Genomic DNA, 27496 nt, shown 5'->3' on the forward strand with positions numbered 1-27496 from the left:
AAAGCCCTGGGGGCGGGGGACAGGGCCCCCTACACTGTTGGAGCTGGGCAGTAGGGTCAGTGGTTCCTAGAACCTGGCTCTGCAGCCAGAGTTTGGGACTGTGGCTTAGTTCCACCACATTCTAGTTCTGTGACCTTGGGTAAGTGACAGCCTCAGTGCCTCAACATGCCTGTCTGTAATATACAGCATAATAATAGAACTCAGTAACAGCATGAAAGAAAGTTGAGTTACAGTGTCAAGTTCTCAGAACAATGCTGGTACGTACTAAGTGCCCAAGAAATGTGAGCGATTGCTTTCAGTTGCCTATCTTCCCGGAAAAGTGCCTTAGGCCTCAGGCATCTGCCCACAGGGGACTGTAGCCTCTCTTGAGTTAGTACATGTGCAGGGAGGCCCAGCCCCAGTCAGAGGGGCTTCCATTCCCATTATGTCTCCAGCTGGAGGAAGGATTTCTCTGAGCATTGCCTTCTAACCCCCTTGGTGTCCTGTGACCTCAGGGGACACATGGATGAGTTTAGGGCAGGGGGATTGGTCCTGTCTTTTGCTTCAATAAGACTGAGCTCAGTGTATTGCTTAACACATGCAGATTAGCTGGGAATCATGTACCAGCTGAGGACAGGCTTGGAGTGTGTGTGTGTGTGTGTGTGTGTGTGTGTGTGTGTGAGAGAGAGAGAGAGAGAGAGAGAGAGAGAGAGAGAGATTGAACTCCATGTCTATCTTTGTGCTTCTGCTTCCTCTGTCTAGAGCTGTCACTACAAGTGCCTGTCCAACTATGGATGACATTTCTCGGCCTCTCCTCTGTCTTCATCTGGGTGGGGCCATGTGCCTAATCCTTGCCAAAGGCACTGAGTCGAAGTGATGGATCAATTCCAAGACAAGAAGTGTCGGCTGTTAAGAAGCAGGTATGACTTCTCACCACTCTCTTTCCTACCTGCCGACGGCAGGCTGGCAGGATGACGGGAGCCCGGGACCCTAAATCGCCAAATGGGAAATACTGCCTGCTTGCCAGCCAGGAGCACCACTGCTGTGAACTGAATGTTTGTGTCCCCCACCCCTATATTCATATGTTGAAGCCCTGATCTCCAAAGTGATGGTAGCTGGAGGTGGGTCCTTTGGGAGGTAAGTAGGTCACGAAGGTGGGTGGGGCTCTCACAAACGGGATTAGTGGCCTTCCGAGTAAAGACCCGAGAGAGACCATCTCTCTCTGCCATGTGAGCACACAGCGGGACGATGGCTATCCAGGAACCGGAAAGCGGGTCTTCACCAGACACTGAAGCTGCCGGCACCTAGATTGCAGGACCTTGTAGCCCCAGAACTGTGAGAAATAGGTGTTTGTCTATGGTATTTTGTTAGAACAGCCCGAGCTAAGACACTCACTATTTGATAAGGGGTGATATATTCCACAGTGTTTCAGGTTTGTTCGTTGTCGCAGCTAGTAGTGCTCTAATGTGCAGGACGATGACATTAGGGAAGGGATGACATTAGGGTTAGGGAAGGCTTCACAGAGACGTTAAAACCTGAGAAAGGTTTGAAGGCTGAGCAGAAATTGCAGTGGTGGAATCGGGGTGGGAGGGCAGATTTCAGCTCAATAGAAGAAAGAGCTGTTGACCAGTGACAGTTGGCCCTACAAGATCGCTGTGTAGCAGTGAGCATATAAGCAGAGACTGTCAGGAATGTGACCCTGGGGAGCATGTGGGATCAGATGCCCTCTGCTGTCCCTGTCAGCTCAGAGGTCCTGTCCAGCTTCAGAAGGACAGGTTTGGGTACTCCACAAGGTTGTCCAGAGGATCCCACGGCTTTCCTCCGGGCTCTCTGAGCCTGGCACAAGAGCCCGCTACAAACTACCCACAGTGACCATGTTAATGGAGAATACTGAGAAGCCACCTACAGTTCCCAACGTTGGGACCAGGCTATGTTCCAGAAATCTCCATGTGAGCCAGTTGTTTGGAAACTCAGAATGCATTTTTCCCATAGAAACCAAGTTATAAATGGTGGTTGGTTTTTCACTCCAGTCCACAAATTTCTCTTTAACTCATAGTGTTCCTGAAGTTTATCATTAACAGTACAACGTTAACTGCCCTCGGTCACCTTTGACGGTCTTGGTATGGTGAGAAAATGCATTTCAGGTTCCATTTGGGAATGCAGACGTGCATCTTACTTCTAAGTGGCATCAAGGGGCCGGGGTGGGGGGTGGCAAGTATTTTGGGCACCAGGGAGTCCTTAATTTTCCCCCCACAGTAGACAGAGAGCTCCATGCCCCAGAAGTTCTGAATTGCAGAACAATGGGCCATGTCCCTGCAGTGAGATAGGGCAGGGGCAGGAATTCAGACACAAATGGCTGTCCCCACCTTGTTGGAGCAGATCAGTCATGGTGCCTGCACATACTCAATGGCCCTGCTCAGGGAAGTAACTGAACCCTGACTGGTCCAGGCGGGCCCCTGACTGCAGGCGGCCCATGTGCAGGTCACTTGGTGACCATCTGGCTGGAAGAACTCTGTCCATCAGGGGCCATGGAGGTGCGCAGAGCCAATCCACTTGGCTGCCTCCAGAATTTGGACTATGAATTAGAGAGGGATGAGGTCAGCTGGTAGCCATGAAGGACTGGAATGGAGACGCACATTCATCAGTCAGGAGGGCTCCAGGATGCAACATCAGACACTGGCTCTAGCTGATTAAATCAGAAAAGAAGTTTCTGAAAAGCACGTTGGGATACCCACTATAGCAGGCCCTGCCAGTGCCCTGCCCAGGCCCCCTTGCATTCACTGCCACACGCCAAGTCTACTTACTGTGACACCGTACAAGATCTCTGACCGCAGGGAGCACGCCTGGCCTGTGTGCCAGGCAAACCAGAAGTGCTGGCCAGTTCATGTCCCTGGAAGCAGCCTGAACCAATGACAGATGGGGTGTAGGTCAAAAAACACCCCCTTCCTTCAACGGAACTAACTCTGAGGCCTGTTCCCCACTGTCTCCCAGAGCTCCCCAGCAGGATTGAGCTCCAGGTGCCCTGACTGGCAACTGGCTTGATACAACAGTTATCTATTGCCGTGGAGCAAACCATCCAAAACTTGTGTGGCGTAAAACAGTAATGATGAATTGTTTCTCACGTGGGTTGGATGGCGACTCTAATGCGGGTGTCATCTCGTTCAGCTGCATTCAGCAGGAAAGAAAGTCCAAGATAGCCTCTCTCACATGTCTGGCAGTTGGCTGCGTGCCTCAGTTTCCCTCCAAGTGACCCCTCATCCTCCAGCAGGCTAGACCAGCTTCCTTGTGAGGCGGTCTCAGGGCAGTGTTCTGAAAGGACACAGGCAGAAGCTGCAGGGCTTTGTTAGGCTCCAGAACTCACTCAATGCCACTTCTATCTCTATTCTCTTGGGCCAAACAAGGCCCAAGCCTGGGCAGATCCACGGGGTGCAGAAATACACTCCCCACCTGAATGGGAAGCATGGTAAAGTCACATTCCCAGGGAGCATGGGTACTGGATACTGGAGGGGAGGAATGGGGCCCACGAAATAGCCCACCACACCCGGTAACACATACTGAGTTAGCTTCCTTCCCTCTCTTCCTCTCTTCTACCAGTGTTTCCTGGGACTCCCCCCACCCCCCGCCCTCAACCCCAATAGTTACATTTGAATATTTCAACCATTGTCTACTCTGGGGGAATGTAAGCCAAGAGCCACACAGAATCATCTGGAGAACTGGGAACCAGGCTTGAAGCTCAGCTCCCAAGAAGGATGGCCCCTGCCTAGGAGAAGACGGTGCCACTGTCCCGAAGCTAGATGCCTGTGCCATGTGGCACTTTCTTCTTCCAGTGCTCATGTCTCGTCCAAGTCTGGTGTGGGTGAGACCTCAATATGGAGTCTAGGTCACTTGCCTGGAGCTTTATTGCCAGGACGCTGCAGAGGTCAGGTTTCTGGGCTCAGCAGTGGGGAAGAGCGTTCACAAGGGTGGACATGCCCCCAAACCTAGCCAGAACATTCAATGGTGTCGGCTTCCCAGAGAAGCAAGAGAAATGGGGAGGGAAGAACGTGGAGGGAGGAGTGGCACCAGAGAGGAGCAGGTCCCCAGGGCTGACTCTGGTGACCTTCCCAGTTTGCCCTGTCCTGTTCCAATTCAGTCATCCCTTTTTCTGACCATTATGTCTTCCTTTCTGAAGGTGGTTTAGGTGAGTCTTGATTCCTTTCTACCAAAGGAGTCCTACTAACAAAGCCCAAGCTCCTGTGGACACAGGCGCCCAGGCCGTGGGGTTAGTTGTCCCATGTGTGTCTGGGATTGGGACCACCAGGCCTCCTGTGGAGAATGGGGATCCCTCACCCAGAGGCTGCCTGGTTGTGTGCAGTCATCTTTGCCATGGCCCCTCGCAGATGGCATCCATCCACACGACACCGGCATCTTATGAGTTCTTGTGTGTTCTGCTTTACTTCTGGTGGCTGTCTGGCTTGTTAGCTCATCTGCTGGTGCATTTGTTCACTCCACAAATGCTTATTGTATATCTTGGAAATATTCACCGTCTTGGGAAGAAGCTCAGACCCAAAGCTATTAAGTAAGAGCAAACGCGTGAGTCTTTGTACAGTGTTTACAAATCAGACATTGGAACAATTTCCAAGTCAGAGCCTTCTAATATTGCTGTACTTTTACTTGTTTAATTAATATGGAAAGCCAATATGATGTATACACACATTTGGAAAGTCAAATAGCGCTAAAAAGGCTTATGACAGTGTGGTGGTTCCCTGTTCCACCCTTCCCCACTTTCCCTGTTCTCCTCCTTAAAGGCAACCACCAAACTCTGTTACCTATTTCTTCTGGAATTCACCCATTTCTATATGTCTAAAGAATATGCCTATGCTGCTATCTTTCAATTACTTAATTATAGGCATTATCGATTGATTGCTCATTATGATAGATGAGGTTTAATGCTCTGACACTAATATCCTCTCTCCTCCCCTCCCCCATCCTTCCAATATGATTAATTTACAATTTTTCCTTAGGTCAACATTCAGAGTCTACAGTATCACTCACGCCTATGTAAAAATTATTCACAACTGAGCTTTGTAATTTGTGCTATTGTTTTCTTTCTGGTTTTTTGGTTTTTGTTTTTCCCAAAGTTAATAATTGCTTTGTTGTTTCGATTTGCTTAACTTTCTTTCAGTAGTGTATACACGTGAGCCTTTGTACAGTGTTTACAAATCAGACACAGTACACTGATCCATTAGGTCAATCATAGGAGGTAATCTATCATTTTCAGTTTTTTCTCCAGAGCTGTCCTTCCTGGAGACCTTCATTTTCCTTCAGTTTGGACTTGCTCTTCTCTAGGGTTGCCCATCAGTTGTTGTCTTGGGATTTTCTTTTGCTTTCATCCTTAAAATTCCCTTTGCCTCTCTCTGGAATTGGGGGTCTGTGTGCCTGGATCTCATGGGTTTCTCTTGCTTGGTTTTCACTCTCTTGCTCTGGTAATGCACCTTATCTGGTGAACGATGTGTATAGCAGGAGAGGGCATGATAATGACTGCTCCAGTCTGGTCTGGCTGCCCTCCAGTGTCTCCCTCCGTTGCTTTCCAGGAAATGCCTTTGACTTTTCTTTTGGTTGGATCTCTTGTTTCCTGCATCTGTCTTTTTTGGTTTTAGTGGTGAACACCTTCTAGTAGCTTCCTGAGAAGGGGTTTGGACTAGTGGTTTTTGGAGACTTTGCATGGCTGAAAAATACTCCTCTCCTACCTGAGGGTCTTGCTTCATTATCTTCTTTGCCAGTATGGCCTGGCTGCTGAGAGGCTCAAATCCATTAGAAGCACTGACCCCCTCCTGTGTGACCCATAATTTTCTCCCTGGAAGTGGACAAGATTTTCTCCTGTCCTCAGTGTTCTGAAAATTCCCAGTGATGTGCATTGGAATTGGGATTGTTTTTAGCCACTATGCTGGAAGATCAGTGGGCTATTCAGTCTTTGTGGTGCAGAACTATTAAGAAGACCCTGGAAACCTAACTCTGGGGTGCCTAGACCTAAGCCAAGGTCTGGGTAGGAGGAGCTACACCGGAGCTTAGCTTCTTTTAGGACCAATAGCTTTCTCTCCCCTACTTCTGCAGTAGGGGTCTGGAGGTAGACCTATAAATCTCCACAGACTCCAAGGTCACCAGATGTAAAGCAGCTGGTGTTCCCCAGCAGCTGCAAACCTCGGGAACACTGAATCCAGTCTGCCTGGTGCCCAATAGCCTATTACTACTCCCTTGGCAAAGCTGCTTCCCTCCAGTTGCCTGTAGCAGGGAGACTCCCAGTGATGATGAGATCCCTCCCCTGGAACCAGACCTACACTACATCCCAGCTGCATTCCCGACCCAGCATGCCTTTCTGGGGACTCATGGGAGATTCAGGTGCTTCCATTGGGTTTCCCATGTCTGTTCACAAGTTTTTGATTTCCAAGAAGTATTTTGTTGTTGTTGTTCTCTAAATGGCCATTAAAAAAACCCCAACATTCTGTTCTTGGGATGCAACATCTTATTTCTCTGGGGAGATTAATGATCTTTTAAAAATCGTTCTTTTTCTCTTTTCGGCTGCCTCAGGTCATTTGGCCTCTGGATTCCTTATTAGAGGTTTTTCTAGGCAGTCTGGGAACCTTTGGTTGTCTGCTTGTAATTAAGTATAGTGGTGAGTGGGGAGGAACCAAAACGCTGATTGGAAACTGGGGGCACTTTGACTCTGAGTCCCCACTGTAGGGTGATCTTGGTGGACCTTCTGATGGGAAACCTCTGGGTCAATGTCTTCATTTAGGGCTTTCCTTTTGGATGGTCAAATGCCCAGAGAGCTGTCTTCTGATCTACTGCCTCAGGAGCGAGACTGGTGCCGGTCCTGAGGGGGTTAGGTTGGAAAGGAGACCCCGAGGGCAGGTGGGATGAGAATGAATCCCTGCCCGCAGACTCTCTTCTCTGCTTTACCTTCTGCAGAGAAGAAAGCTCCAGCCCCTGCCCTGAGGGAGAAGGCAGGTACCCAGCACTGCAGAGCTGGGGGGGGGCCTGGGGGACCCGCTTCTTCACAGGTCTCCCAATCTCTACCAGCCCCCTTACTCTTAGTTCCAAGGGCACCCCAGCGTTAGCTCTTGAGTGCACTGAGAACTCTGCGGTGGAATTGGATCCATTCTGAGCCCCCGCCCCCCGCCCCCCACCAACTAGTTTAGGATTTCACTCCCTTGTGCCTGGTCATGTCCAGTTACCACTTGTCCACGTCCAACACTTCCAGACTTGTCACTGCACTCTCCTCTCTTGTCATTTCTGTCCTTGTAGGTTTATGTTTTTAATAAAATCTTTTTACTAGTTTTAGTGAATTTTGGAAGGGAACAAACCTCGATGTGCATGTTCAATCTGCCATTTTACCTGCTCTGTCGCTATGCTATAACCGGTCTATCCATTCTTTGCAGAGGCTCTGTCCTGCTGACTTCATCTCTCTGCCTCCTGGCAGTTCGGCCAGGCCCCCACCAGCTGCTTCTCAAATTGCTGCAGCTAGGAGGCAGAGACAGGTGCCTGTGGGACAGAGCCCCAGAGCCCCAACCTCTCTGGTCTCTCAGAGCCCCCACACCTGCAGACCCTTCACAGAGAGCTCAGAGGGAGGGAGGCATGGGCTAGTGGGTACTACTTTGCTGAGAAGGGATGGAGTCCAGCCAGGCACGGCCAAGGATGACCCAACCCATCGGCCTGGGTGGGCAGCACAGTTGTCTTTGTGTCCACGTGGCCGGATGCTGTGGATGGCAGGGAGGATGGACCACACGCTGGAAAGATGCTGACATTTTTCCTTCTGGGCTTCATTCAAATGCTTGCCTTCTGAAGCCTGATCATTTTGGGAGCCTAGGACCCTTCTTTTCAGAACCAGGGCTGACTCTTTGTCAGGCTAACTCTTCCCTGGTGATGATGTGTCCTCCCATGTGTTGGCAACCCTTGCCTCTGGGTGGGGAGCTGCAGCCCATGTTTCTCCTGGAAGGACAGTGTCATTGTGGGGCACTGCTGATGCTCACCCAACAGCCATTGCCCCTCCTCCTGCCTAAAAGAATTTTGATTGGGGTGCCCGGTGGCGCAGTCGGTTAAGCGTCTGACTTCAGCCAGGTCACGATCTCGCGGTCCATGAGTTCGAGCCCCGCGTCAGGCTCTGGGCTGATGGCTCGGAGCCTGGAGCCTGTTTCCGATTCTGTGTCTCCCTCTCTCTCTGCCCCTCCCCCGTTCATGCTCTGTCTCTCTCTGTCCCAAAAATAAATAAAAAACGTTGAAAAAAAAATTAAAAAAAAAGAATTTTGATTGGTACGACCGGGGTTAGGCCAACCCCAGGATGAGTGAGGAGTGGTCAAAGCCAGTCATAGCTATCCTATTCCTCTGTGTCATGACTGGTTCAGGGATGAGTGTGCCATCTGGTTCTGGCCGGTGAGATGTGTGCCTGGGCTGGGGGTGATATAGTGTGTGGTACACCTTCTGGGAGAGATTTTCCTTCCTTCCTTCTTCTTTCCTTCCTTTCCTTTTTCTTTCTTTCTTTCTTTCTTTTAGTTTATTTTTTGAGAGAGAGAGAGAGAGAGAGAGAGCAGGGGAGGGAAAGAGAGAGAGGAAGAGAGAGAATTCCAAGCAGGCTCTGCACTGTCAGTACCTGATGCAGGGCTCAAATCCACGAACCATGAGATCATGACCGGAGCTGAAATCAATAGTCTGACGCTTAACCAACTGAGCTACTCATGCACCCCCAAGATGTTTCTTTCTGCTAAAAGAGAGAGGAGACTTTTTCGCCCTGTTTTTCTTCCTGTTTTGGATGCTCTCATGTGAGGACATGGTGCCTGAGCTAGGCAGCCATCTTGTGACCATGAGGCAATAAACCAGAAAATGAAAGTCCATATGCTGTGATTAGTGGAGTCAAAAGGTAGAAAGAAAGAGAATGGGGACTTGATTTCATTGTTAAGCCTCTGAACCCGTTCTTTTTTTTTTTTTAATTTTTTAAAAACATTTATTCATTATTGAAAGAGAGAGCATGAGCAGGGGAGGAGCAGAGAGAAGGGGAGACACAGAATCCGAAGCAGGCTCCAGGCTCTGAGCTGTCAGCACAGAGCCCGACGCGGGGCTCAAACTCACAAACCGTGAGATCATGACCTGAGCCGAAGTCGGACGCCCAACCGACTGAATCACCTGGGCATCCCTGAACCCATTCTGAAAGCACACTTACTCCCACTGTAGGACTTGCCAGGTCAATAATAAATGAACTTGTGGTTTACGCTTCTGTAAATAAGGTTTTCTTTTCATTATAGTTAAAAGCAGCCTGACTAATAACACTCACGGACCATCTCTGGTCTCAGATTCTTCTGGTGCCTGGGAAAAAAGTGGTCTTAGTTTAGTACTTTTCTATAACAAAGTACCACAGACTGAGTGGCTTAAGAACAACAGAAATTTATTTCTCTCAGTCCTGGAGCCTGAAGTCTGAGATCAGGGTGCCGACATGGTCAAGTTCTGGTGGGGACCTTCTTCCGGGTTGCAGAATGCCACATTCTCACCATGTCCTCCCAGGACAGAGAGCAGAGGGGAAGCAAACTTTCTATGACTCTTCCAAGGGCACTAGTCCCATTCGGGGGCTCTACCCTCATGACCCCGTCTCATCCAGTTGCCTCCCGAAGACTCCACATCCTAAATACCATCACATGGAGGTGAGAATTTGGGGAAGACACAAGCATTCCACTGTAACAAAAGCTATGACTTACTGGGGTTAAAGGTAAGCCAGCAATTTATTCATTCAATATTTATTAGTGCCTACTCTGTGCCAGGCCCTGATTTAGGTACTGGATTTGAAATCCAAAACACAACCAGGACTATGTAGGAGCATCAGCCAGAAAGAAAAAACAGGATGCCTCAGTGTATATCAGGGCACGTACAGGGCTTTGCTGTGGCCCACCCTGTGCGCAGCATTGTATGTTCATCTGTGTGCCGACACCCATGGTAGGTAGTGGTAGTACCCCCATTATACGGATGAGGGAACTGAGGCTCAGAGAGCTTCAAAAATTTGTCCATGGTAACATAACTAGTCAGCTTCGGATCCCTGAGCCCACACTTAATCACTTCATAGGTGGGACAGGAAATGAGTGTCTGTTTTCCAGCCAAGAATAAAAGGTTGTAATTTGGCAGATAGAGTACGGAGAGTGCTATGTTGTTCAGTCAGTCAACAGACGGCTGGTCAGTGGTGGGTGAACAACTGGTCACCCTGTCAGTCAAGCAAACATGGGTTCATGTCTTGACTGGCTCACCCTGAGCCCAGAGCACGTAATTTCCGGCGGGTGTGACAGTAGGGAAAGACCCTACCCCTGCCCTCGGGGCACTTACAGCCTAGGGGCCAGCAGACAGATGGGGAGAGGCCGAGGCCAAGAGACAAGGGTTGCGTTTGTCATGCACAGGTGCCTCCCGGTTGATCTTGGTTTAGGACATGGGCAGAGAGCTGGAGACAGAAGCATCCCAGTGGAGGGCACAGTTCGTGGATTTCAAAGCAAGGCTCAGGAAAACAGCGTGGTGTGGATTTCAAAGCAAGGCTCAGGAAAAAAGCTCACAAAGGTAAGCGTAGAATGACCATATGACCTAGCAATTCCACTCCTAGGCTTACACCCCAAAGCACTGAAAACAGGGACTCAGAAGATGCTGGTACACCAGCATTCATCGTAGCAATAGCCACAATAGCCAAAAGGTGGAAACGTCCCAAGAGTCCATTCACAGATGACTGGAAAAACAAAATATGGTCTATCTATACACTGGGAAAATAGTCCACCCTAAAAAGGAATGAAGTTCTGACACAGGCTACGACACGGAGAAGCCTTGACAATGGTGAAATAAGCCAGTCACAACAGGACAAATGTTGCATGATTCCACTTATATGAGGTATCTAGGAGAGGCAAATGCATAGAGACAGAAAGCAGGTTAGAGGCGCCCAGGGGCCAGGGGGAGGGAGAATGGGGTGCTTAATGGGTACAGAGTTTCTGTTTGGGGTGATGGAAAAGTTCTGGAAATAGTGGTGATGATTGTACAGCATTATATCTGAAGGCACTTAGTGCTAACGCAAATGCACTTGATATAAATTTACACTAAAAACGGTCAAAGTGGTGAATTTTATGTTACGTGTATTTTACCATAATAAAACAAAACCAAACCAAAAAGTGAGGCTCAGATTTTGCCCACGTTGAGACTGTTTGCACCTCCCATTAGGCAACGTGGAGAAACAAAAATGACTCAGACATCGTCGGTGCCTGGAGGAAGCAGGGCAGATGAGGGGATCCGAGAACACGGGCAAAATAACGCAGGGCTGGTTCAGGCCCGTGCTGGGGCCGAGGAGAGGGCATGGCCAGGGTGAGCAGGGGTCAGAGGTGTTCATCTGGGAGGGCGTCCTGGCAGAGGGGTGAACCAGGAATGGCAAATTCAAATGCTTCAGGGACAGGCAGGTAATGCTATAAGATGCACTAGCTGGTATAGGGAGTAGATCACAGGGAGAGGGGTTATGTGGCAGAGTGAGAAGCCTTGAAATAAAAATCAAACATCCAGCGTTCTGCTAAGCAGTCACACCCGCAAAGCCCCCGCCTCTGCTGCCCCATATGTCCTGGGCTGGCTCGTCCTGGTCGGCCGAGAAATGCTGTGGTGCCCTGTACTCTCACCTCAGCGGGTTTCCAGGTGTCTCACGGTCCCCCGACCCCCTGGGCTGTGCAGGGACCTGGGACTCACTCTCTCAGCCTCGGATAGAAGCATCTAGGATGAACGAGCCACGGACCCCTGGCTGTACGCTTCAGACTCCCATCAGCCGTTACCACTGTAACCTCACGTAAGGCCAAGTCAGAAGCCCAAAAGGGTTTAAGAGTCCAAGGGTCAGGGAGGAGTGTCAGCACAGGCAGGGGCTCTGAAGAACATCCAGGTGAGCCCCTCGATATACAGATGGGTGGATGGGACCCAGAAGGACAGACACATGAGGAAGGAGCCCCTTGTCGCGGGAAGTATTCCTGCTGAGTGACCACTCACAGGTGATGGTACAGCGAAAATTCCCTCCCTGAGTTGGGGGATGGACTGGATTTTGTAAACTTTCCCTTCCGTGTCTGAGAGTCCCTGATCCAAGGCCCCCCATGAAGCCCTTCTCCCTGTGGATGGCAGCTCATTTCCTTCTTCATTCAATTTGAACACTCCCCATCTGGCTTTGCTTTGGAGCAGTTATTATTTGTCATCAACATCAATTCAGCCCTAATGATGTAACCTGAACGCATTGTGGGGTGTCAAGCCTGGACCCCAGCTGCCTCGCAGGGGACATCCCCAGGTCTAGATGGCCTCGGACTTCTTCTTACCTCCCTCTGGGCCCTTTAGGGGGTAGAGGCTGGGCCTCTGCCCTAAGCCCCTCCCTGTCTTGAGGACCAGCCTCTGGAGGCCTCTCAAATCCACCCCCCTGCCAGGCCCAAACCTGAAACTCCTATCTTTGGAGCATGACCCGGGGCACACATAGCCAGTGAAGCAGGGACAGGAGACCCAGGAGAGGGAAAAGAGAGAGACAGAGCCTCTGCAGGTCAGTCTGGCAGATGTGGTGAACACACTAAGAAGGGCTGAGCATGTACTTCCTGAGCTGTGGGAAGATTCAGCGTCAAGGGCCGACAGGTCAGAGAGGGGCACTTGGATAAATTTACTTGAGCACTCACTGCTTTTTCCTAAGGCCTCGTTTTTAAGCCACTGAGTGAGGGGTAGTGGTGTTTGACGGTGTTGTGGCTGATTTGGGGACAAATGTGGAGGAGATGGGCCAAGAAGCCTAGGCCCCTCAAGCTCCACTGTAAAGTGAGGCCAACGCCTCCAACGCCACCCTGGGTTCTGGGCGTTAGGACCTAGAGTGACAGGATGCCCATGCCAGCAACATGCAGTGTCCTGTAGTTGGAGTGACTAGGCCTAGGGGGCAACCCCAAGTGTAAATTTGGTGCCCTGGACTTGGACAAAGGGACCTAACTTCTCGGAGCCTCAGTTTCCTCCCCATGCCCACTTCAGGGAAGGGTGAGGGGCACCGTGGGGAAGGCATGAGGACGGCCTCGGGCCCCAAACCGTCTCATCACACCCTGTCTCTTCCCTCAGCACCTTCCCAGGCCCCATCTCCAAAGGGACGGACCGCCCAATACTAACACAGAGCTCGCCGGGGGGCCGGTTAGACACTGGCCGCCCAGTCAGAAAGTGGGTTGAGGATCCAAATGTTGGCCTGAGAGTCTGATTTTTTTAAAAAAGAAAATCCTCTGCTCCTGTTGGATTAGAAATTGTTTTGTTCTCCCTCAGCAGGCCCAGACCAGCAGGGCCAGAAGTGGAAGTGTTTTTAAAGTTACTCTCTTGCTCGAGACGGCACTGTGGCTCCCCATTGCCAATAGGTAGGCATTGAACAGCCACCCGAGCCGCAACGTGCTGTGCAAAGCAGACACAGCAGAAGCTGTCCTTGGGGCTGACAATCTAGACCTCACAGCTGGGTTGCTTCCAGATAGCCCTTCACCATCTGCATGAGATTTACCAGGGAGGAGGCAGGGCTCACTAAAATGCAGACTCCCAGGTCCTGCTCTGGGCCCTCCTGGTCAGACTCTCAGGGGCTGGGACCTCTGAAGCAAGTTCTCCATTAGAGTCTTTTGCACACTGAGATACGAGAACCAGCCCACAAGGATTGTGGATCTAGGGACTGCCTTCTGCCCCCAACATGGATTTCCACCCCTCACTCAGCCCCACCAACCAAGAAAAAAGAATGAGGGAACTAAGGAATAAGATAAAGTCATAATGCCCCCATTGCCCGCCAAGACAGGCTAAGCCATTCATCTTGTCACACCCAATTTGTTCCAGCGGCCCTTAACATTTGCTGATTACATTTGGCCACATTCTCCCTGCTTTTCTCTTCCTCATTGCCTCTTGATGTGCATGAAAGTAGTGCCTCTGTTTAGGAACTTAGAACTTATACGTGTCCATAAGTTTGAACAAAGCCTCGCATGTCGCCTCTATCCAGTAGTCACACAGACACATACACAGGGGTCAGTGTTCCTGTGGTGATTTTCCACCTGCCTACAAGTGGGAGACAGTGAGAGAAGGTTACCAAGTAACAATGGCTTCAATGAAATAGACATGTAATTCTTTTCTATTTTAAAGAAGTCAGGGATTCCTAGGAGAGAGGAAAAAAAAAAAAAAAAAAAAAGGGAAGAAGTCACGAGAGGGCATCTGGGGCTTACAGATTGGCTTTATGAAATCATCCAGTGTCCATACTCTTTCAAACTTGCTTCTCCACCAGCTGCATGAGATTCACTTTCCATTTTATGGTCCTAGACGGCTGCTCTAGCTCCAGCCCTTACATCCATCTTCCAGTTAGCACAATTGATAAAGAGGAGAAGAAAGACTCATCTTTTTGCCTTTAAGAACACTTTCTGGGAGGAATACATGAACTTCTGCTTTCAGCCCAGCAGTCAGAACTTAGTTACACAGTCACACCCAGCTGCAAAGGAACCTGGGAAACGTAGTCATTATTCTGGGTGGCCAGCTGTCTGATTAAAAGTCACACATATCATCAAGGAAAAAGGGGGGAATGTATAACAGGGACTGCCTGCCAGCACTCTGCCCACCCCTGTAGTCTTCCTCGATCTGAGGCATGTTTTCTATGGTGATCCTTACATTTGAGTTGATTTGTGAAAGTAAAAAACTGCCTCATGTCTAATAAGAATAAAATCAGAGACAATGTGGAAAAGATAGTAAGAGAATCAGATAATTACAAAGGGAATGAAAGTAAAGCATAACTTTTCAGAGACAAGTATATGTAATCACTTTGGATTTGGGAGCGATGGGACTTGGGAACCACCGTTGGAGTCTTACATCCTCATAAGGGGAGGAGTGCTCATAAAACATTCTTTCCCTGGTTAAAAATGTCAGGGGTGTCTTCTGTTCTTCCTTTATACTCCTGCGCTCAGGATTGATGGGCAGTTCCTACGTCTGACTTTCAACCTCACCCCTTTATCTCCATGATTTCCCTGTCCCTAGAACCTACCCCCATCCCCATTCATTTTGTGCATAAATAGATTTCTTTTCGTGATCAGTTCACCCCTCTGCTCAGAAACCTCCAGGGTTGCCCATAGATTACCAAATATATTCTTATTTTCTTCACCAGGCACACACACACACACACACACACACACACACTCTATTCCTATCAAATGAAAACACTGGCTGTCTCCCTAATTCACCATCTGCCTTGGCTTCTTTGGGGCTCTGAATTTAGTCACCACTGGCCTTCCTTATGAGGCTTTGCCTGGTTCCACTGGCTCCTGCCAGAGAAGAACATGTCCGGGCTAGCTGATGGAGGATGAGAGGCAGGTGGAGCAGGACCATCCCACAACCCACAGCTGGTTGTGAGAAGCCAAGCCACTCCAGATGCCTCAGGGCAGAGCTGGAGCTGGCCAGCCCTGAGATCTGTGAGAATAAATGCTTATTGTTGTGTGTCACTGTGATTTTACAGCTATTTATTATGTAATATCTTTGCAGCAATTGCTAACTGATCTACCTGACTACATATGCTCTTCCGTATCTGAACCCCTGCAGTATTTTCTGTGTGTCTTTTAGAGTATGAGTCTCTTCTACCTTCAGTTGCGATTGGGTTTGGATATGAACACAGACACCCAAAGAAACAGTGGTGAAAATAAGATTGGAGTTTATTTCTCTCTCATATGAAGGCTGTGAAGCAGGTAAGCCGTCGTGGTGAACTGAACAGTGAGCCAGCCGTCCGCTTTGCTGAGCGTGTCACACAGCAGAGCAGGGACAGTCCAAGGCAGTGAGCAGGAACTAACAATCAGCCTTAGCTCCCAGCCTAGGCCTGTGACCAATATGAGAAACAGGCACTGTTTCCTAACTTGCCCAACCTGAGGAAACATCTTTTCAGGTGCTTGCAGAGTACGAGGATGTGTGCTGGCTATTTTCTGTGTGTTTTAGTTTTTATTTTTACTTTTGAAAAATTTTAAATATAAACCGTATTAGTCAGGGTTCTCCAGAGACACGGAACCAATAGGATATATATAGATACAAAGAAGGAGATTTATTATAAGAGTTTGGCTTCCATGGTTATTGAGACTGAGATGTCCCACGATCTGCTGTCTGCAAGCTGCAGAGCAAGGAAATCCGGTGGTGAAAGTTCCAGTCCAAACCCAAGGCCCGACAACCAGGGGAGCCAATGGTACAGGTCCGAGTGGAAGTCTGAAGGCCCGGGAATGAGGAGCATTTATGTCTGAGGGCAAGAGAAGTTGGACGTTCCAGTTAAAGACAGCAAATCCCACCCTTTCTCCACCCTCTTGTTCTATGGAGGCCCTCAGTGCCTTGGGTGAGGCCCACCCACACTGGTAACAGAAAGTCCTTTACTCAGTTCACCAATTCAAATGCTTATCTCTTCCAGAGTCACCCTCACAGGCACACCCAGAAATCATGTCTCCCCAGCTCTCTGGGCATCCCTTAGATCAGTCAGGTTGACACACAAAATTAACCATCACATAAAGAAAAGTAGAGAGAATAATAGAATGAATCCCCACATATCTATCATTCAGTTTCAAAAATTATCAACTCAGTGCCATTCTGGTTTCACCTATACTCCTCCCCCACCAAGAGGTAAGAACCTTCCACTCTTCCTTTCTTCCTCTCTACCTTTCTTCCTTCCTCCCTTCCTTCCTTCCTTCTTTTCTTTATTTCTTCCTTCCTTCTTTCCTTCCATAAATAAATAAATTAATAAATAAATAAATTAATTAATTAAAAGTAATCTCTACACCCAACGTGGAGCTTAAACTTATAACCCCAAGATCAAGACTGGCATGTTCTACCAACTGAGCCCCCAGACATCAGTTAATATCATCTGCAAAGCATTTGGAAATACAAGGACACTTTGTGTAAACATAACCACAATACCATGATCTCATCTGAAAAAATTAATATCTTAATATCCATTGTCTGCATTTCCCCAATTATTTTTTTTGTTCTAATCATGTTTCACAAAAGTCTAAATGTTGCATTTGATTGATATATCCCTTCTGTCTCTATAGGTTGCCCCTCTGTCTCTTTTTCTCCCCCTTATAATCCATTCATTTGTGAGAAACACGGCTGGTTTGTCCTGTAGCATTTCCACAATTTAGACTCTGCTCGTTGTATCTCATGGTATCTTTTAATATGTTTCTATTTCCTGTGCTTCCAATCAATTGGGAATTAAGATCAAGAAGTTTCATTAGGTTCAGGTTCCATTTTTCTGGAAAGACCACTTCAGAGGTGGCTGGCTGTTCTATTAGGACACATGTCACCTCGCACTGTCTCTCTTTTGGAGACACTAACAGCTATTAATGGCCATTGCCTAGAACTATTATTTCATTACAATGATATTCTCATCATCTCATTTCTTCTTCATTTATTAGCCAATACTTCTATAAAGAGAAACTTCCCCTCATCAAATATTTCATTAACCTGAAATAGAGTTCATAGAGGAAAGGCAGGATACATGCTTGATTCTATTTACCAGTTGTTTGTTTGTTTGTTTGTTTGTTTTAAACGATTTCCTGACATCCTCCAAAACAGCTCTATTTTCTAAGAAGGCCATCCCATAAAATTCCTGCTTCCATGCCTTTCCCCAGGATGTAGCCACAGGACCCCACCTCACTGCCAGCCTGGACAGGCAGGGGCTCAGATAATTTCCCTATTACAATGGAGACGGGATCATGGACCCCGGGTCCTTCTTTGTTTCCTTTTGGTCCATCTTTGAGGATTTCGGCCAACTCCTGGCACCTGGAGCCCTGGTCAGTGCGTGTGCGTGGCATACATGGGTCAGCAGTCCCCTCCTGCCTGCTCCATCCACCCCGTGTCCCAGGTCAGTGCAGAGCACAGAGCTGTCTCCTGTAGCCTCACTTTTCCCAAGCTGCTGCTGCTGCTGCCTTTCCTTCTCCTCCCTCTCCTCCCCCTTCTTCTTCCCTCTCTCCACTCTCCTCCTCCCTTTTTTCCCCTTCCTTCTCTCTCTTCCACCCCTCCAGCTCCTTCTCTCTCTTCTCCTCTGTTTGCTTCTGGGCCTTGGTTCATGTCTTACCTCCCTCCTTTTTCTTAGCTTGTTGCAAATGACCCCACCCTTGAGGGTCCTCTCCTACCCTGCTCTGTCCTGAAGGACTTCTTGAGTGCTCAAGCCCATCTTGACTTCCGCCCGACTCACCATCATCCCTGGTTTGGGGCAGCTTCTCTTGGATCCCTTTTTATTTTCTTGCAGTTATGCCCTGACTCCCCAGTGACCGTCAGCGCCCCGGGCCGTGCCTCTTCCTGTGGCAGGCTGCATCTAGAACCCCGCCACGTTCAGCACAGAGGCTGTTGTGACGCCAGTCGTGGAGGGGGCGTCTACTGAAGTCCAGCTGTTTCGCACAGATTTTGAAAGCTGTGTCTACCTGATGCCAACCCAACCTGGAGATGAACAGGAATTCTGTCGTCTGTTTTGGAAAACTGTGGATGTCTACGTGGCTGATGTGCTAGGTTTGTTTCCGTTTGTTGACTAAAGGGCAGTGGAGGTCATAACCCAGATCTAATGTTGGGCTCCAAAGGAGTAATTCTCAAAACAGATGCGTCTGAGAAATTCTCAAAACAGATGCCCCAGAATCAAGAAGCTCTGTAGAACCCCTTCTGCAGGTAGCCATGGTGGAGACAAAAGAGAGTGAGGAATCAAAGCATGAGCCAAGGTTCAAGGTGACAGTGCTATTTCTACCTTATAGGGTGATGTTTCTCTAGTTTGGATCAGGAATTATAGATTTCATTTTTAAAATATTTCTTCACCTCTCAGTTTTTAAGTATTTCTTCCTGAATGTTACATGCTAAGCCTGCAAACATGCTCTAGGTTTTGACCTTGGCAGGGGGCAGGAAGCACACATAAAGATAAACCCCGATGAATGAAATGTTTCCACAAATATTCCTCTTCTCAGGAATATGCTTTATTGTATCCTGTGGACATTAACTAATGCGAGGAAGAGTGGAAGACAGCCATCCTGGTGTGATGGAGAACCAGTGGGAAGTGGCAGCAATACTAGGCTATGTGCCAGGAAACAAGGATCCTCGTTCTGACTCATCCAGGAATGGTGGTGACCTCGTTCATAACCCCATTTCTGAGCCTCAGTTTCCTTATCCATGAGACAAGGAGATGGGCAAAATAATAATCAAATTTCATTCTTGGAGATACCACTATTTTATGCTTCTAGAATTTTCCGTGTTCTATGCTTCTAGAATTTAGCCGTGGCTCCACGGCTCTCTGCTCATTTGATCCTCACAGTAAACCTTTAAGGTAGTCTGACAGGGGTTATTATTATTCCCATTGGACAGACGGTTGCATTGAGGCTGCGGAATGGTAAACACCCAAGGTTTCATTCAAAATGAAACCCCTTCTCGTAATGCGAAATACTTCCTCCTTAGCAGGAGGCTCACGTCTGTGTGCATGTGGGCATATTGGTGAATGTGGGCATCTGTCTGTCATGTTTCTCTGATGTTTGAGTAAGAAGGGTGCAGCTTGTAATTGGACTCATGATTTCCGCTTTGTCTGATGGATATTCCATGTCATGGTATCATTCTTGGTCTATTCCTGGATGTTTGCTTTTGTCTGACGAATGTTCCGTGTTACAGTATAATTTACGCTAAATGCTTTAGGCAAAAATAAATAGTGACAGGAGGACAAAGGGTAGTGGGCAAGGGGAGACGGAGAAGTAAAGGGGCAAGAACGAAGAGCTGAATTGCCACCACCATTGTATGTACTGCACGAGTGCAGAGGTCTCTTGATCTTCACATTAACCCCATGAGGAACTATAATCACACCCATTTTACAGATACTGAAACCAAGGCCTAGAGAAGTTAAGGAACTTGTCCAAGAGCCAGCATGTGAAGCCAGGCAATCCGGTTTCAGAGTTTGTAGCCCAACCCCCCCGCTGTCGAGGGCAGGTCGGGTAGTCATCAGCCTTTGTGAGCTGCTCTGGTATAAAGTAGGATTAAAAAAAAAAAAGAAGAGCTACTCAAGCAAGGAAGGTTGCAGAGAAATTGGGACGCTATATACTGCTGGAAGTACTGACTGTGAGTTTAATCTTTTCATAAGCCATGTATGGCAAGAGCCATAAAGTTTTTCCATATTTGTCAACTCAAGAATGCCAACCCTAGAAGTTTGCTCTAAGCTTACAGTTTAACAAAAGCAACAAGCTATAGGCATGAAGTTTATCATGTGATCTCCAATAAGGGAAAAGTGGGAGTGAATTACATGCCCAAGAGTAGAGTATGATTGAGTAATTTCACAGTACCTTCACTTGTTGGATACTATGAAAACATTTAAAATGAAAATTATGAAGATAATTATGTCGAAGGATGGGGAAATGTCTCTGATAAAATGTTAAGATTAAAACGCAGAATAAAAAATATGTAGATTATGATGACAAATCTGGTCTATATGCATATTGGCAAAGCCTGAAATGGAACAGGAGAAAAATTCTAGTAGTTAAGTGTTTGTTAAGGTCTTCTCATTTAAAAAAAAAATGTTTTAAAAAATGTTTTATTTATTTTTGAGAGAGACAGAAACAGAGACAGAGCATGAGTGGGGAGGGGCAGAGAGTGAGGGAGACACAGAATCCCAAACAGGCTCCAGGCTCTGAGCTGTCAGCACAGAGCCTGACGCGGGGCTTGAACCCACCAACGGTGAGATCATGACCTAAGCCAAAGTCAGTTGCTTAACCAACTGAGCCACCCAGGTGTCCCAGGTCTTCTCATTTTTTCAAGAATTTTTATTAGTGGTGGCATTGTGTTTATTTGACAGATTATGAAAACAGGAAAGAGTTGGTGGCAGAAGCTTGTTGAAATGACCTTCCAGAGGGGGGCTTGGGCCTGGCGGGAGATGTCCTCCCCCAGTTCGCCCCTGTGGGGCAGCCACAGGTGCTTGGTGGGGAAGAAGTCGGAGGGATATATGTGCTTGGGAGGGAGAGAACAGTATGTCCTGGGATCCCGCCCTACTGCTGCCACCGGGAACATGGTAGTTGTCTTGGCAAAGCCAGGCCATGGTTTTCCCTTTACTGTCTCCTTCTTTGCCTCGCCTCACCCCTGCCACTCTTCATGCTTTGTCTCAGAAGTCACTTTCCTGGAGTCAAGCCAATTGCCCCCACCCCGCTTCTCGCACTGGGCTAGGTGCGCCCCCTAGGTGTCCCCTTACCCAGCACCCTATGCTAAGTTCCATCTCAGCCCCTAGCAGGCTTTTGGGTGACTGCCTTTACTTGCCTGAGGCCCCTCTGCCCGCAAGGGTTGGAATATCAAGGGATCCTGCATGGCCTCCCTATGCCCGGACACAAGCTTATCATGTGTTCAATGAATGATCTTCTTTTGCGTTGTCTCTAAAATGGGGGAAGGTTGGGTTGTATTAGATTCCTTTTAGCTCCGTATACTATGATTTTACCATGTAAATTTTTTTTTTTTTTTTTTTTTTTTTTTACCAGACTCGTTAAATAAAGGAGCCATTGGGATTTGAAGACAAGTCCCAATGTAGGAAACGTCTTCCACCTTGGTGCCTGTGGATGGGCTCTGGGCACACTCTGGCCTTGGTGTGGGCTAAGAGCTTGGTCTGAGGGTTGTGCGGGGAACTTTCACAGCCCGCCGGCTGAGCGTGCATGGACACAGTCTTAGCAGTGCACCTGACATCAGGGCTGTGGGGTGAAGGCTCTTCACTTCTGTCTTGCTTGTACCTGGCAGGCCGGCCACAGGCCACACGTGACACCCCAGCTGTGCCTCCACGTGTAAATCTGAGGAGCCTCCTAGCCTTGATGTCATGTGTGCCATCCCCCACCCCCCTCCCCGCCGGCTGAGGAAGTGGGCGTGTCTGTGCACATGGCTGCTTGTGCCTGTGTCAGAGCAGGGTGAATGGTGGCCAGGTGGCTCTGGGTTTTCGGCGTGCACATACTTCAGTGTTATGAGTGGATTTCAATTCAGCAAATAATTATTGTGAGCTTTGTGCTCTGCCAAAGCAACAAAGCGTTGCCACGGGCAGGGAGCCTGGGAGTGTACATGTCTGCATTGTGTGTCCCCTCTGTGTGTCTTTGGGAATGTGCTCTTGGCACGTGTCCTGCCTTAACAAGGCTTTCGGTGTGTGCATGTCTGTGTGTCGGTGCCTGGGTCCTGTGTGCTGCTGCTTGCTCGCTTTCCACCTTCACTTGTGCCCGCAGTCAGGCTCTGCACGTGCGCCAGCCCCCATGCGCACGTCCCTGAGTGACCTGTGCGCGGTGTGCAAGGACCTCCGGGTCGTGTGCACTTGGTGCGCTCGTGCCTTTCTCTCCGCACGCACGAACGCACTTCCACATGTCTGGATGCACGTCCCCCTCGGTGTGTGCACGTTCCGTGTGCACGCCGCCCGTGTCTGTGTGCAGGGCGCTTCACGCGCGCGCTCGGGCCTGCGGGCGGCCAGGGACCCGCGCCAGGCTCCACGCGCCCCGCGGGGCTGACCTCCCCCCCACCCCTCCCCGCGCCCGGCCGCGGGCCTCCGCGATTGGCCGCCCGCGCCCTCGCAGCCGTCACCCCTCCCTCCCCCCGCCACCCGCGCGCCCGCGGTCCCCGCTGTCCCCCGCGGTTCCGGCGAGGCCGCGCCGCGCTGCGCTCCGCTCCCATTGGCTGCGCGCGCCTTTGTGTGGCGGCAGCTGCGGCCCCAGCGCCTTTGAATGTCGAGAGGGGCCGGGAAGGGAGCCTTTCCATGGGCCATCTGTCTCCCCGCCAGCCGCCGCCCCACCGCCGCCCGCGCCCCGCGCTCCGCCTCCCGCCCCGGCGGCTCCCGCAGCCCCGCCGCCGCCCGCGCCCGCGCCCCGGAGCCGCGCCACAAAGGGCCCGCGCGCAGCCGCCGCCGCCGCCGCCGCCGCCGCGCGAGGAGCCAGGATGGTCCTGGTCCACGTCGGCTATCTCGTGCTTCCAGTGTTTGGCTCTGTGCGAAACAGAGGTATCGCTTTTTCCTTTCGGGGTCCGCTTCGGAGCGTGGATCGCCGCAGGCAGCGGGGCGGGGGCGGGCGCCGCGGGCGGCCGGGGGCTCAGGGCACACCCGCGGGGACGCAGGGCGAGCGGTGGCTTCTCCCCTCTCCCTTTTGGGGGACCCCCAGTGTGGGGGTGGCCGCCCTCGTGGGAGCTTTTGTAGTGAAGTTAGGGTTTGGCGAATTTGGGTCCCTCCCTCCCCAGCCCCATTTTTTATTCTTTGCGGCGGACGCGGTTCCCCCAAATCACAGCCCCTTCCCTAATACCTAGCCCTGTATGATCGAAAGAAGGCGAGAGGTACATGACTGTGTGCGTGTGTGTGTGTGTGTGTGTGTGTGTGCAAGCATACTTGGTTTTCTGGTGTGTGTGTGTGTGTGTGTGTGTGTGTTGAGGCATATATGTTTTTGTGTTGTGTTTGTATTTCTTTATCTCTTTGGTCATTGATACCGAAGGCTGGTTAGCTGGGATCTGGCATCTGCCCTATCCCGTGCCCCAGCCCCCACCCTCTGGTGGGCACTTGCATGATTTCCCGTCCCGTCCCATCCTTTTCTCCCCTGTAACCCTTTTTTGCATCTCCCTTGTGCTATCCCCCCCAACCCCCCACCATTGTCTTTGTATGACAGTTGCATTTATGGGTTCAGTATGCTTGGGTGTGTGTGTGTATGTGAGCGTGTGTGTAAGTGTGTGCGCGCTTAGGAGTCAGACGTGCCCTGCCGTGCACCCCTGGTCCCGGCCGGAGCGGGGTGCCCGGCCCTTGGGTGTCGCGCTGTGTGTGAGGATGAGGTGGAAAGCTGCCTCCACGCCAGGCCTTTGCCCCGGGCGGGCGTTGACAAAGCAGCAGGCCGGCGCCGGCTTTGTTTTTAACTGTGATATATGGGGTGTGTTTGCACGGTCCCCTTCCCCACATCCCCTTTCCCTTACATTCTGCTCCAACAATAGCTTGGTTTCCCCCTCTTCTCCCCCCCCCCCCCCCTACATTTCTTCCATTTTCTTTTAATCAAAAATTCCCACCTCCCAAAGCAAATCCGGGATGCATTTAGATTCATTTTTTTTTTTTTTTTCTTTTTGTATTCTGCCTCTGGACTCACATTTCTCTTCTTGGAAATGTTTCTGCTACCCTCTCCCACTCCAAGTCTGCTTAAATCCCTGCTGGCTAAGGCCCTCCCTCCTCCCCCCTTCCTCACGCACAGAATGATGTCTTCCCTTTGCGACCAGGGCCGCTCCACCGAGTCAGAGCAGGGGGTGGGGTCGCGGGGCCAGCGCTTTAGTGCGCCCCAGGGGCCCGATTGGGCAAGAAAATGAAAGCCCAGCCCTCTTTCTTCCAGCCCAGCTGTCCCCAGCCCCACGCCTCTCCCCAGAACCTAAAAGGCAAGGTTGGCCCCCTTAGGCCTGTTTGAACCGCAGTTTTTTTGTGTGATGATAGAATGATGACATTCTGCATTTATCAAATCTTTTTTTTTCTTCATTGTGTAGCTCAGTGAATGGTCAACTCGCTGCTGTGTGCGCTGTGACCCTTCTGCCTCCGCATTTAGCTGTATTGTGACACCCCTCTTAACCATCTCCTGTCTCCATCTGAGGAAGGCATTGCTATTTAAGCGGCAGTATCCCTATCTCAGGCCGGTGGAGGGGGTGTGGGGTGGGGGTGTGAGGAATAGGAGTGGGGCGGGGGCTGGGCGAGATCTCCCTTGAAATGCCAACCCCCTCCCCCAACACACAATTATGTCTTATTACTTGGCATTTCCTCTTAAAGCGGGTGTGGAACATTACACTAGGCAGAAATTCAAAAATGATTAAGAAGGATGTTGAGCCTGAAAGTATAATTATCCTGATTAAATCATTATCATCCTCATTAATACCACGGATCTCTAAATACCATTGCAGGATGCCGATTTTACGTTTTGAAATTCAAATTGCTCAGCTGCCTTTAAATTTTATTTTTAATACACCCCCCCCCCCAAAAAAAAAACCCCAACAAAACAAATTCTGCCCATCAAAGTTTACTTTCATGGCAAACACGCCCACAGGAAATTCAAGGGCTGAGGGTGAGTGGGGCTGTGGGTAAAATTTAGCACCATGAGATAAGAATTCATGACCTTTTGATAGAGGATACTAATGCTTAACCCAACAAGGTCCTACACCACAATCTTCTTGTAAAACTATTAGATAGCTTGCCAGCTTAAGTCTGTTCTTTTTAGTTTCCATTGTAGTAGTGTAGGATGTAGGCCATTTCAGAATAGATGTAGAGAAATAACCATTTTTGTATCTTCATCTTGTTTAGCTGAGTACATTGCACTGTAAATCCCTGTTAAGTGGATTCCTTTTGCCTTGGCTTGGAGGCTGTAGCACCCCATTTCCCGCTTATCTGGGTGGCCATCAGCTAGCTTCTTGGCAACACCCAGGAATAAGTGAAGAGATTACATTTAGTCGGAGGCCAAAAATAATGAGTGTATCTATACATCTCTGAAAATCTTTGATGAAATGGCAGTTGCTTCCACTCCATAGCCTCTGAAAATTTGGTGCAGCAAGGTCCCTGGCTTAAGGGGGAGCCGGGGCTGTGGTGTCTTAATTGTTTAATTGTACAATGTCAAGAGCATCTTTGGACATCCGCCCTGGCCCTCAGAGCTGCCCCTTTAACAGCCGGCTCCCTTCTGCTGCCTCACCAGCCAGACCTGCTTGAAAACTGAAACAAAACAGCGGCAATAATGAAAGAATAAGGCCCCTACTTCGAGGGCCCTTCCAAAATAAAGTCCCAAGTGGCTGCCCCAGATTGCCATTTGGCAATCTGAAAAGAAAGAGAAAAAAAAAACCAAAAAAACCACAAAACAAAATGAAGAAGAAAAAAGAATCCCCAGCAAAATGGTTTTCCATTAAACAGGGATAGCGTGTTCTGCTGTGCTGAATTACTTCTTGTTCTTATTTTGTGGGTAATTTTTTCTGTATCAAATATCCTTTTGGTTGTGTATCTTTTTCACCTTTTCTTGTACTAAAACTAAAGCATGATCTGTATTTTTTTACATCCCCCAGTTGACAATGTACAGCGCTCGGTTAGAGATGTCACCCTGCTGAAACGTACTGTGGTCGTGTAGCCCCGGCCATCTGCTCATTGTACGCTGCTTTTGTTCTGTTGCCCTTCCGAAGCATGGTGGGCCCAGCCTTTTTTTTTTTTGTATCGTGTGCATGATGACATTGTTACACACAGAATCCACTAATACTAATATACAATCTCTCAATAAAGAACTAGTTTTCCTATATTAACCTAGTGTGCTTTTTCTCTTGCTGTTTTCCCATTTATTGTCGTATCCTGCTGTTTAGATTTTTTCCCTTGCTTTTCTATCCCCACCCTCACCCACCCACCACTCCCACCTCCCATTGTAAGATTCGAGTGAATGCCTTGTTTTTTTCCTTTCCTTTCTTTTTTTCTTTCTTATTTATTTATTTATTTTTGTGGTACAGATCTAGTCCGTATCTTTTTACAGTAGACGCCTGGGGCCATGGGAAGGGTCAGCTGCCCTACCACACCAAAACGCTCAACTGCGTAGGGACCCGGCCTTTGGCCACCTGTGTACCTAATAGCCTGCACATTTCATCATAGTTTCTAAGTTACATGGCACTCAGTTTGTGATGCTGGGGAAGAGGGAGGGGTATAACACTTAGGTTGAGAAAAGGGATACTGTTCTTAACTAGCAATCTTGTAGCATTTCAGACTCGCCTGAAAAACCCATTTTTGGTTGTGTTTTAACTTTTCCTTTTACTGTCTCATTGATTTACTGTCCTTATAAATCATGCTGGGGTAACATGTTACATGCAGTTGAAACCATGGTCTAGAATTTTAAAGTACCCTCTTCTATGTGCATCTTTAAATTCTTGGGACCTGCAGTGTAAGTTTTTCATTGAGATCCTGCATAAGGAAGATGTTGGCAACAGAAACCGACCCAGACCACCCCCACATTTATCCCAGGGTCAGCAGCCTGACCTGTTACCGTAGAAATAAGAGGGTCTGTGTCCTCTGTAGGCTGTAAGCCAGTTAAAGCTGATTATAGCCTGGTTCCCTGACAGCTGCCTCATCTGTGGCCCTACTGCCTCTCTTGAGAAAGAAAGCCCGATCTCTTGCCATTGTCGCTGTGTGTGTGTGTGTGTGTGTGTGGGCGCGCGCATGTGTGTAGGAGGTGGGGTGCGGATCAGGAGGGAAACTTCCCCCAAATTGAATTGGAAGAAAAGCCCTTAATGTGTATCTTTTTTCCGTAATTACATTTGAGAAGCCAGTGGAGAGGTATTTTTCCCCCAGAGTGGAACCCAAATTCAAGCATTTGTCAATTACACCTATTCAATTTCAGCCCAGAAGAAGTCTTGCTAAATGAAGCATTTTAGACACCCAGGAAATCAGTTCATTAAAGAAATTCACGGTTTCTACAAAGGGTCATCATTTTGGAGCTGCTCTTCCTTGGGCTGTACCTCCTCCTTCCTTCTCTGGGCTGTCTCCTGGGGTCCCTCTGCCCCTCTGCTGGCATTCCTTCCCCATGGA

The 27496-nt window shown here is 49.1% G+C and overlaps 1 protein-coding gene across 1 annotated transcript in view; it reads left to right on the top strand.

Moving 5' to 3' along the window:
- ARK2C (arkadia (RNF111) C-terminal like ring finger ubiquitin ligase 2C) overlaps positions 1-27496 on the top strand; it is a 162590-nt gene that overhangs the window by 26749 nt on the left and 108345 nt on the right. Inside the window, exons 3-4 of the mRNA XM_081790813.1 lie at positions 742-18486; positions 18930-22945. Coding sequence (XP_081646939.1) covers positions 22318-22945 — 628 coding nt within the window. The 5' untranslated portion in view covers positions 742-18486; positions 18930-22317. The remainder of the gene's footprint in view (positions 1-741; positions 18487-18929; positions 22946-27496) is intronic.

The sequence above is a fragment of the Panthera onca genome, chromosome D3 (genome assembly GCF_046562875.1).
Source record: "Panthera onca isolate mPanOnc1 chromosome D3, mPanOnc1 haplotype 2, whole genome shotgun sequence".
Classification (NCBI taxonomy): domain Eukaryota; kingdom Metazoa; phylum Chordata; class Mammalia; order Carnivora; family Felidae; genus Panthera; species Panthera onca.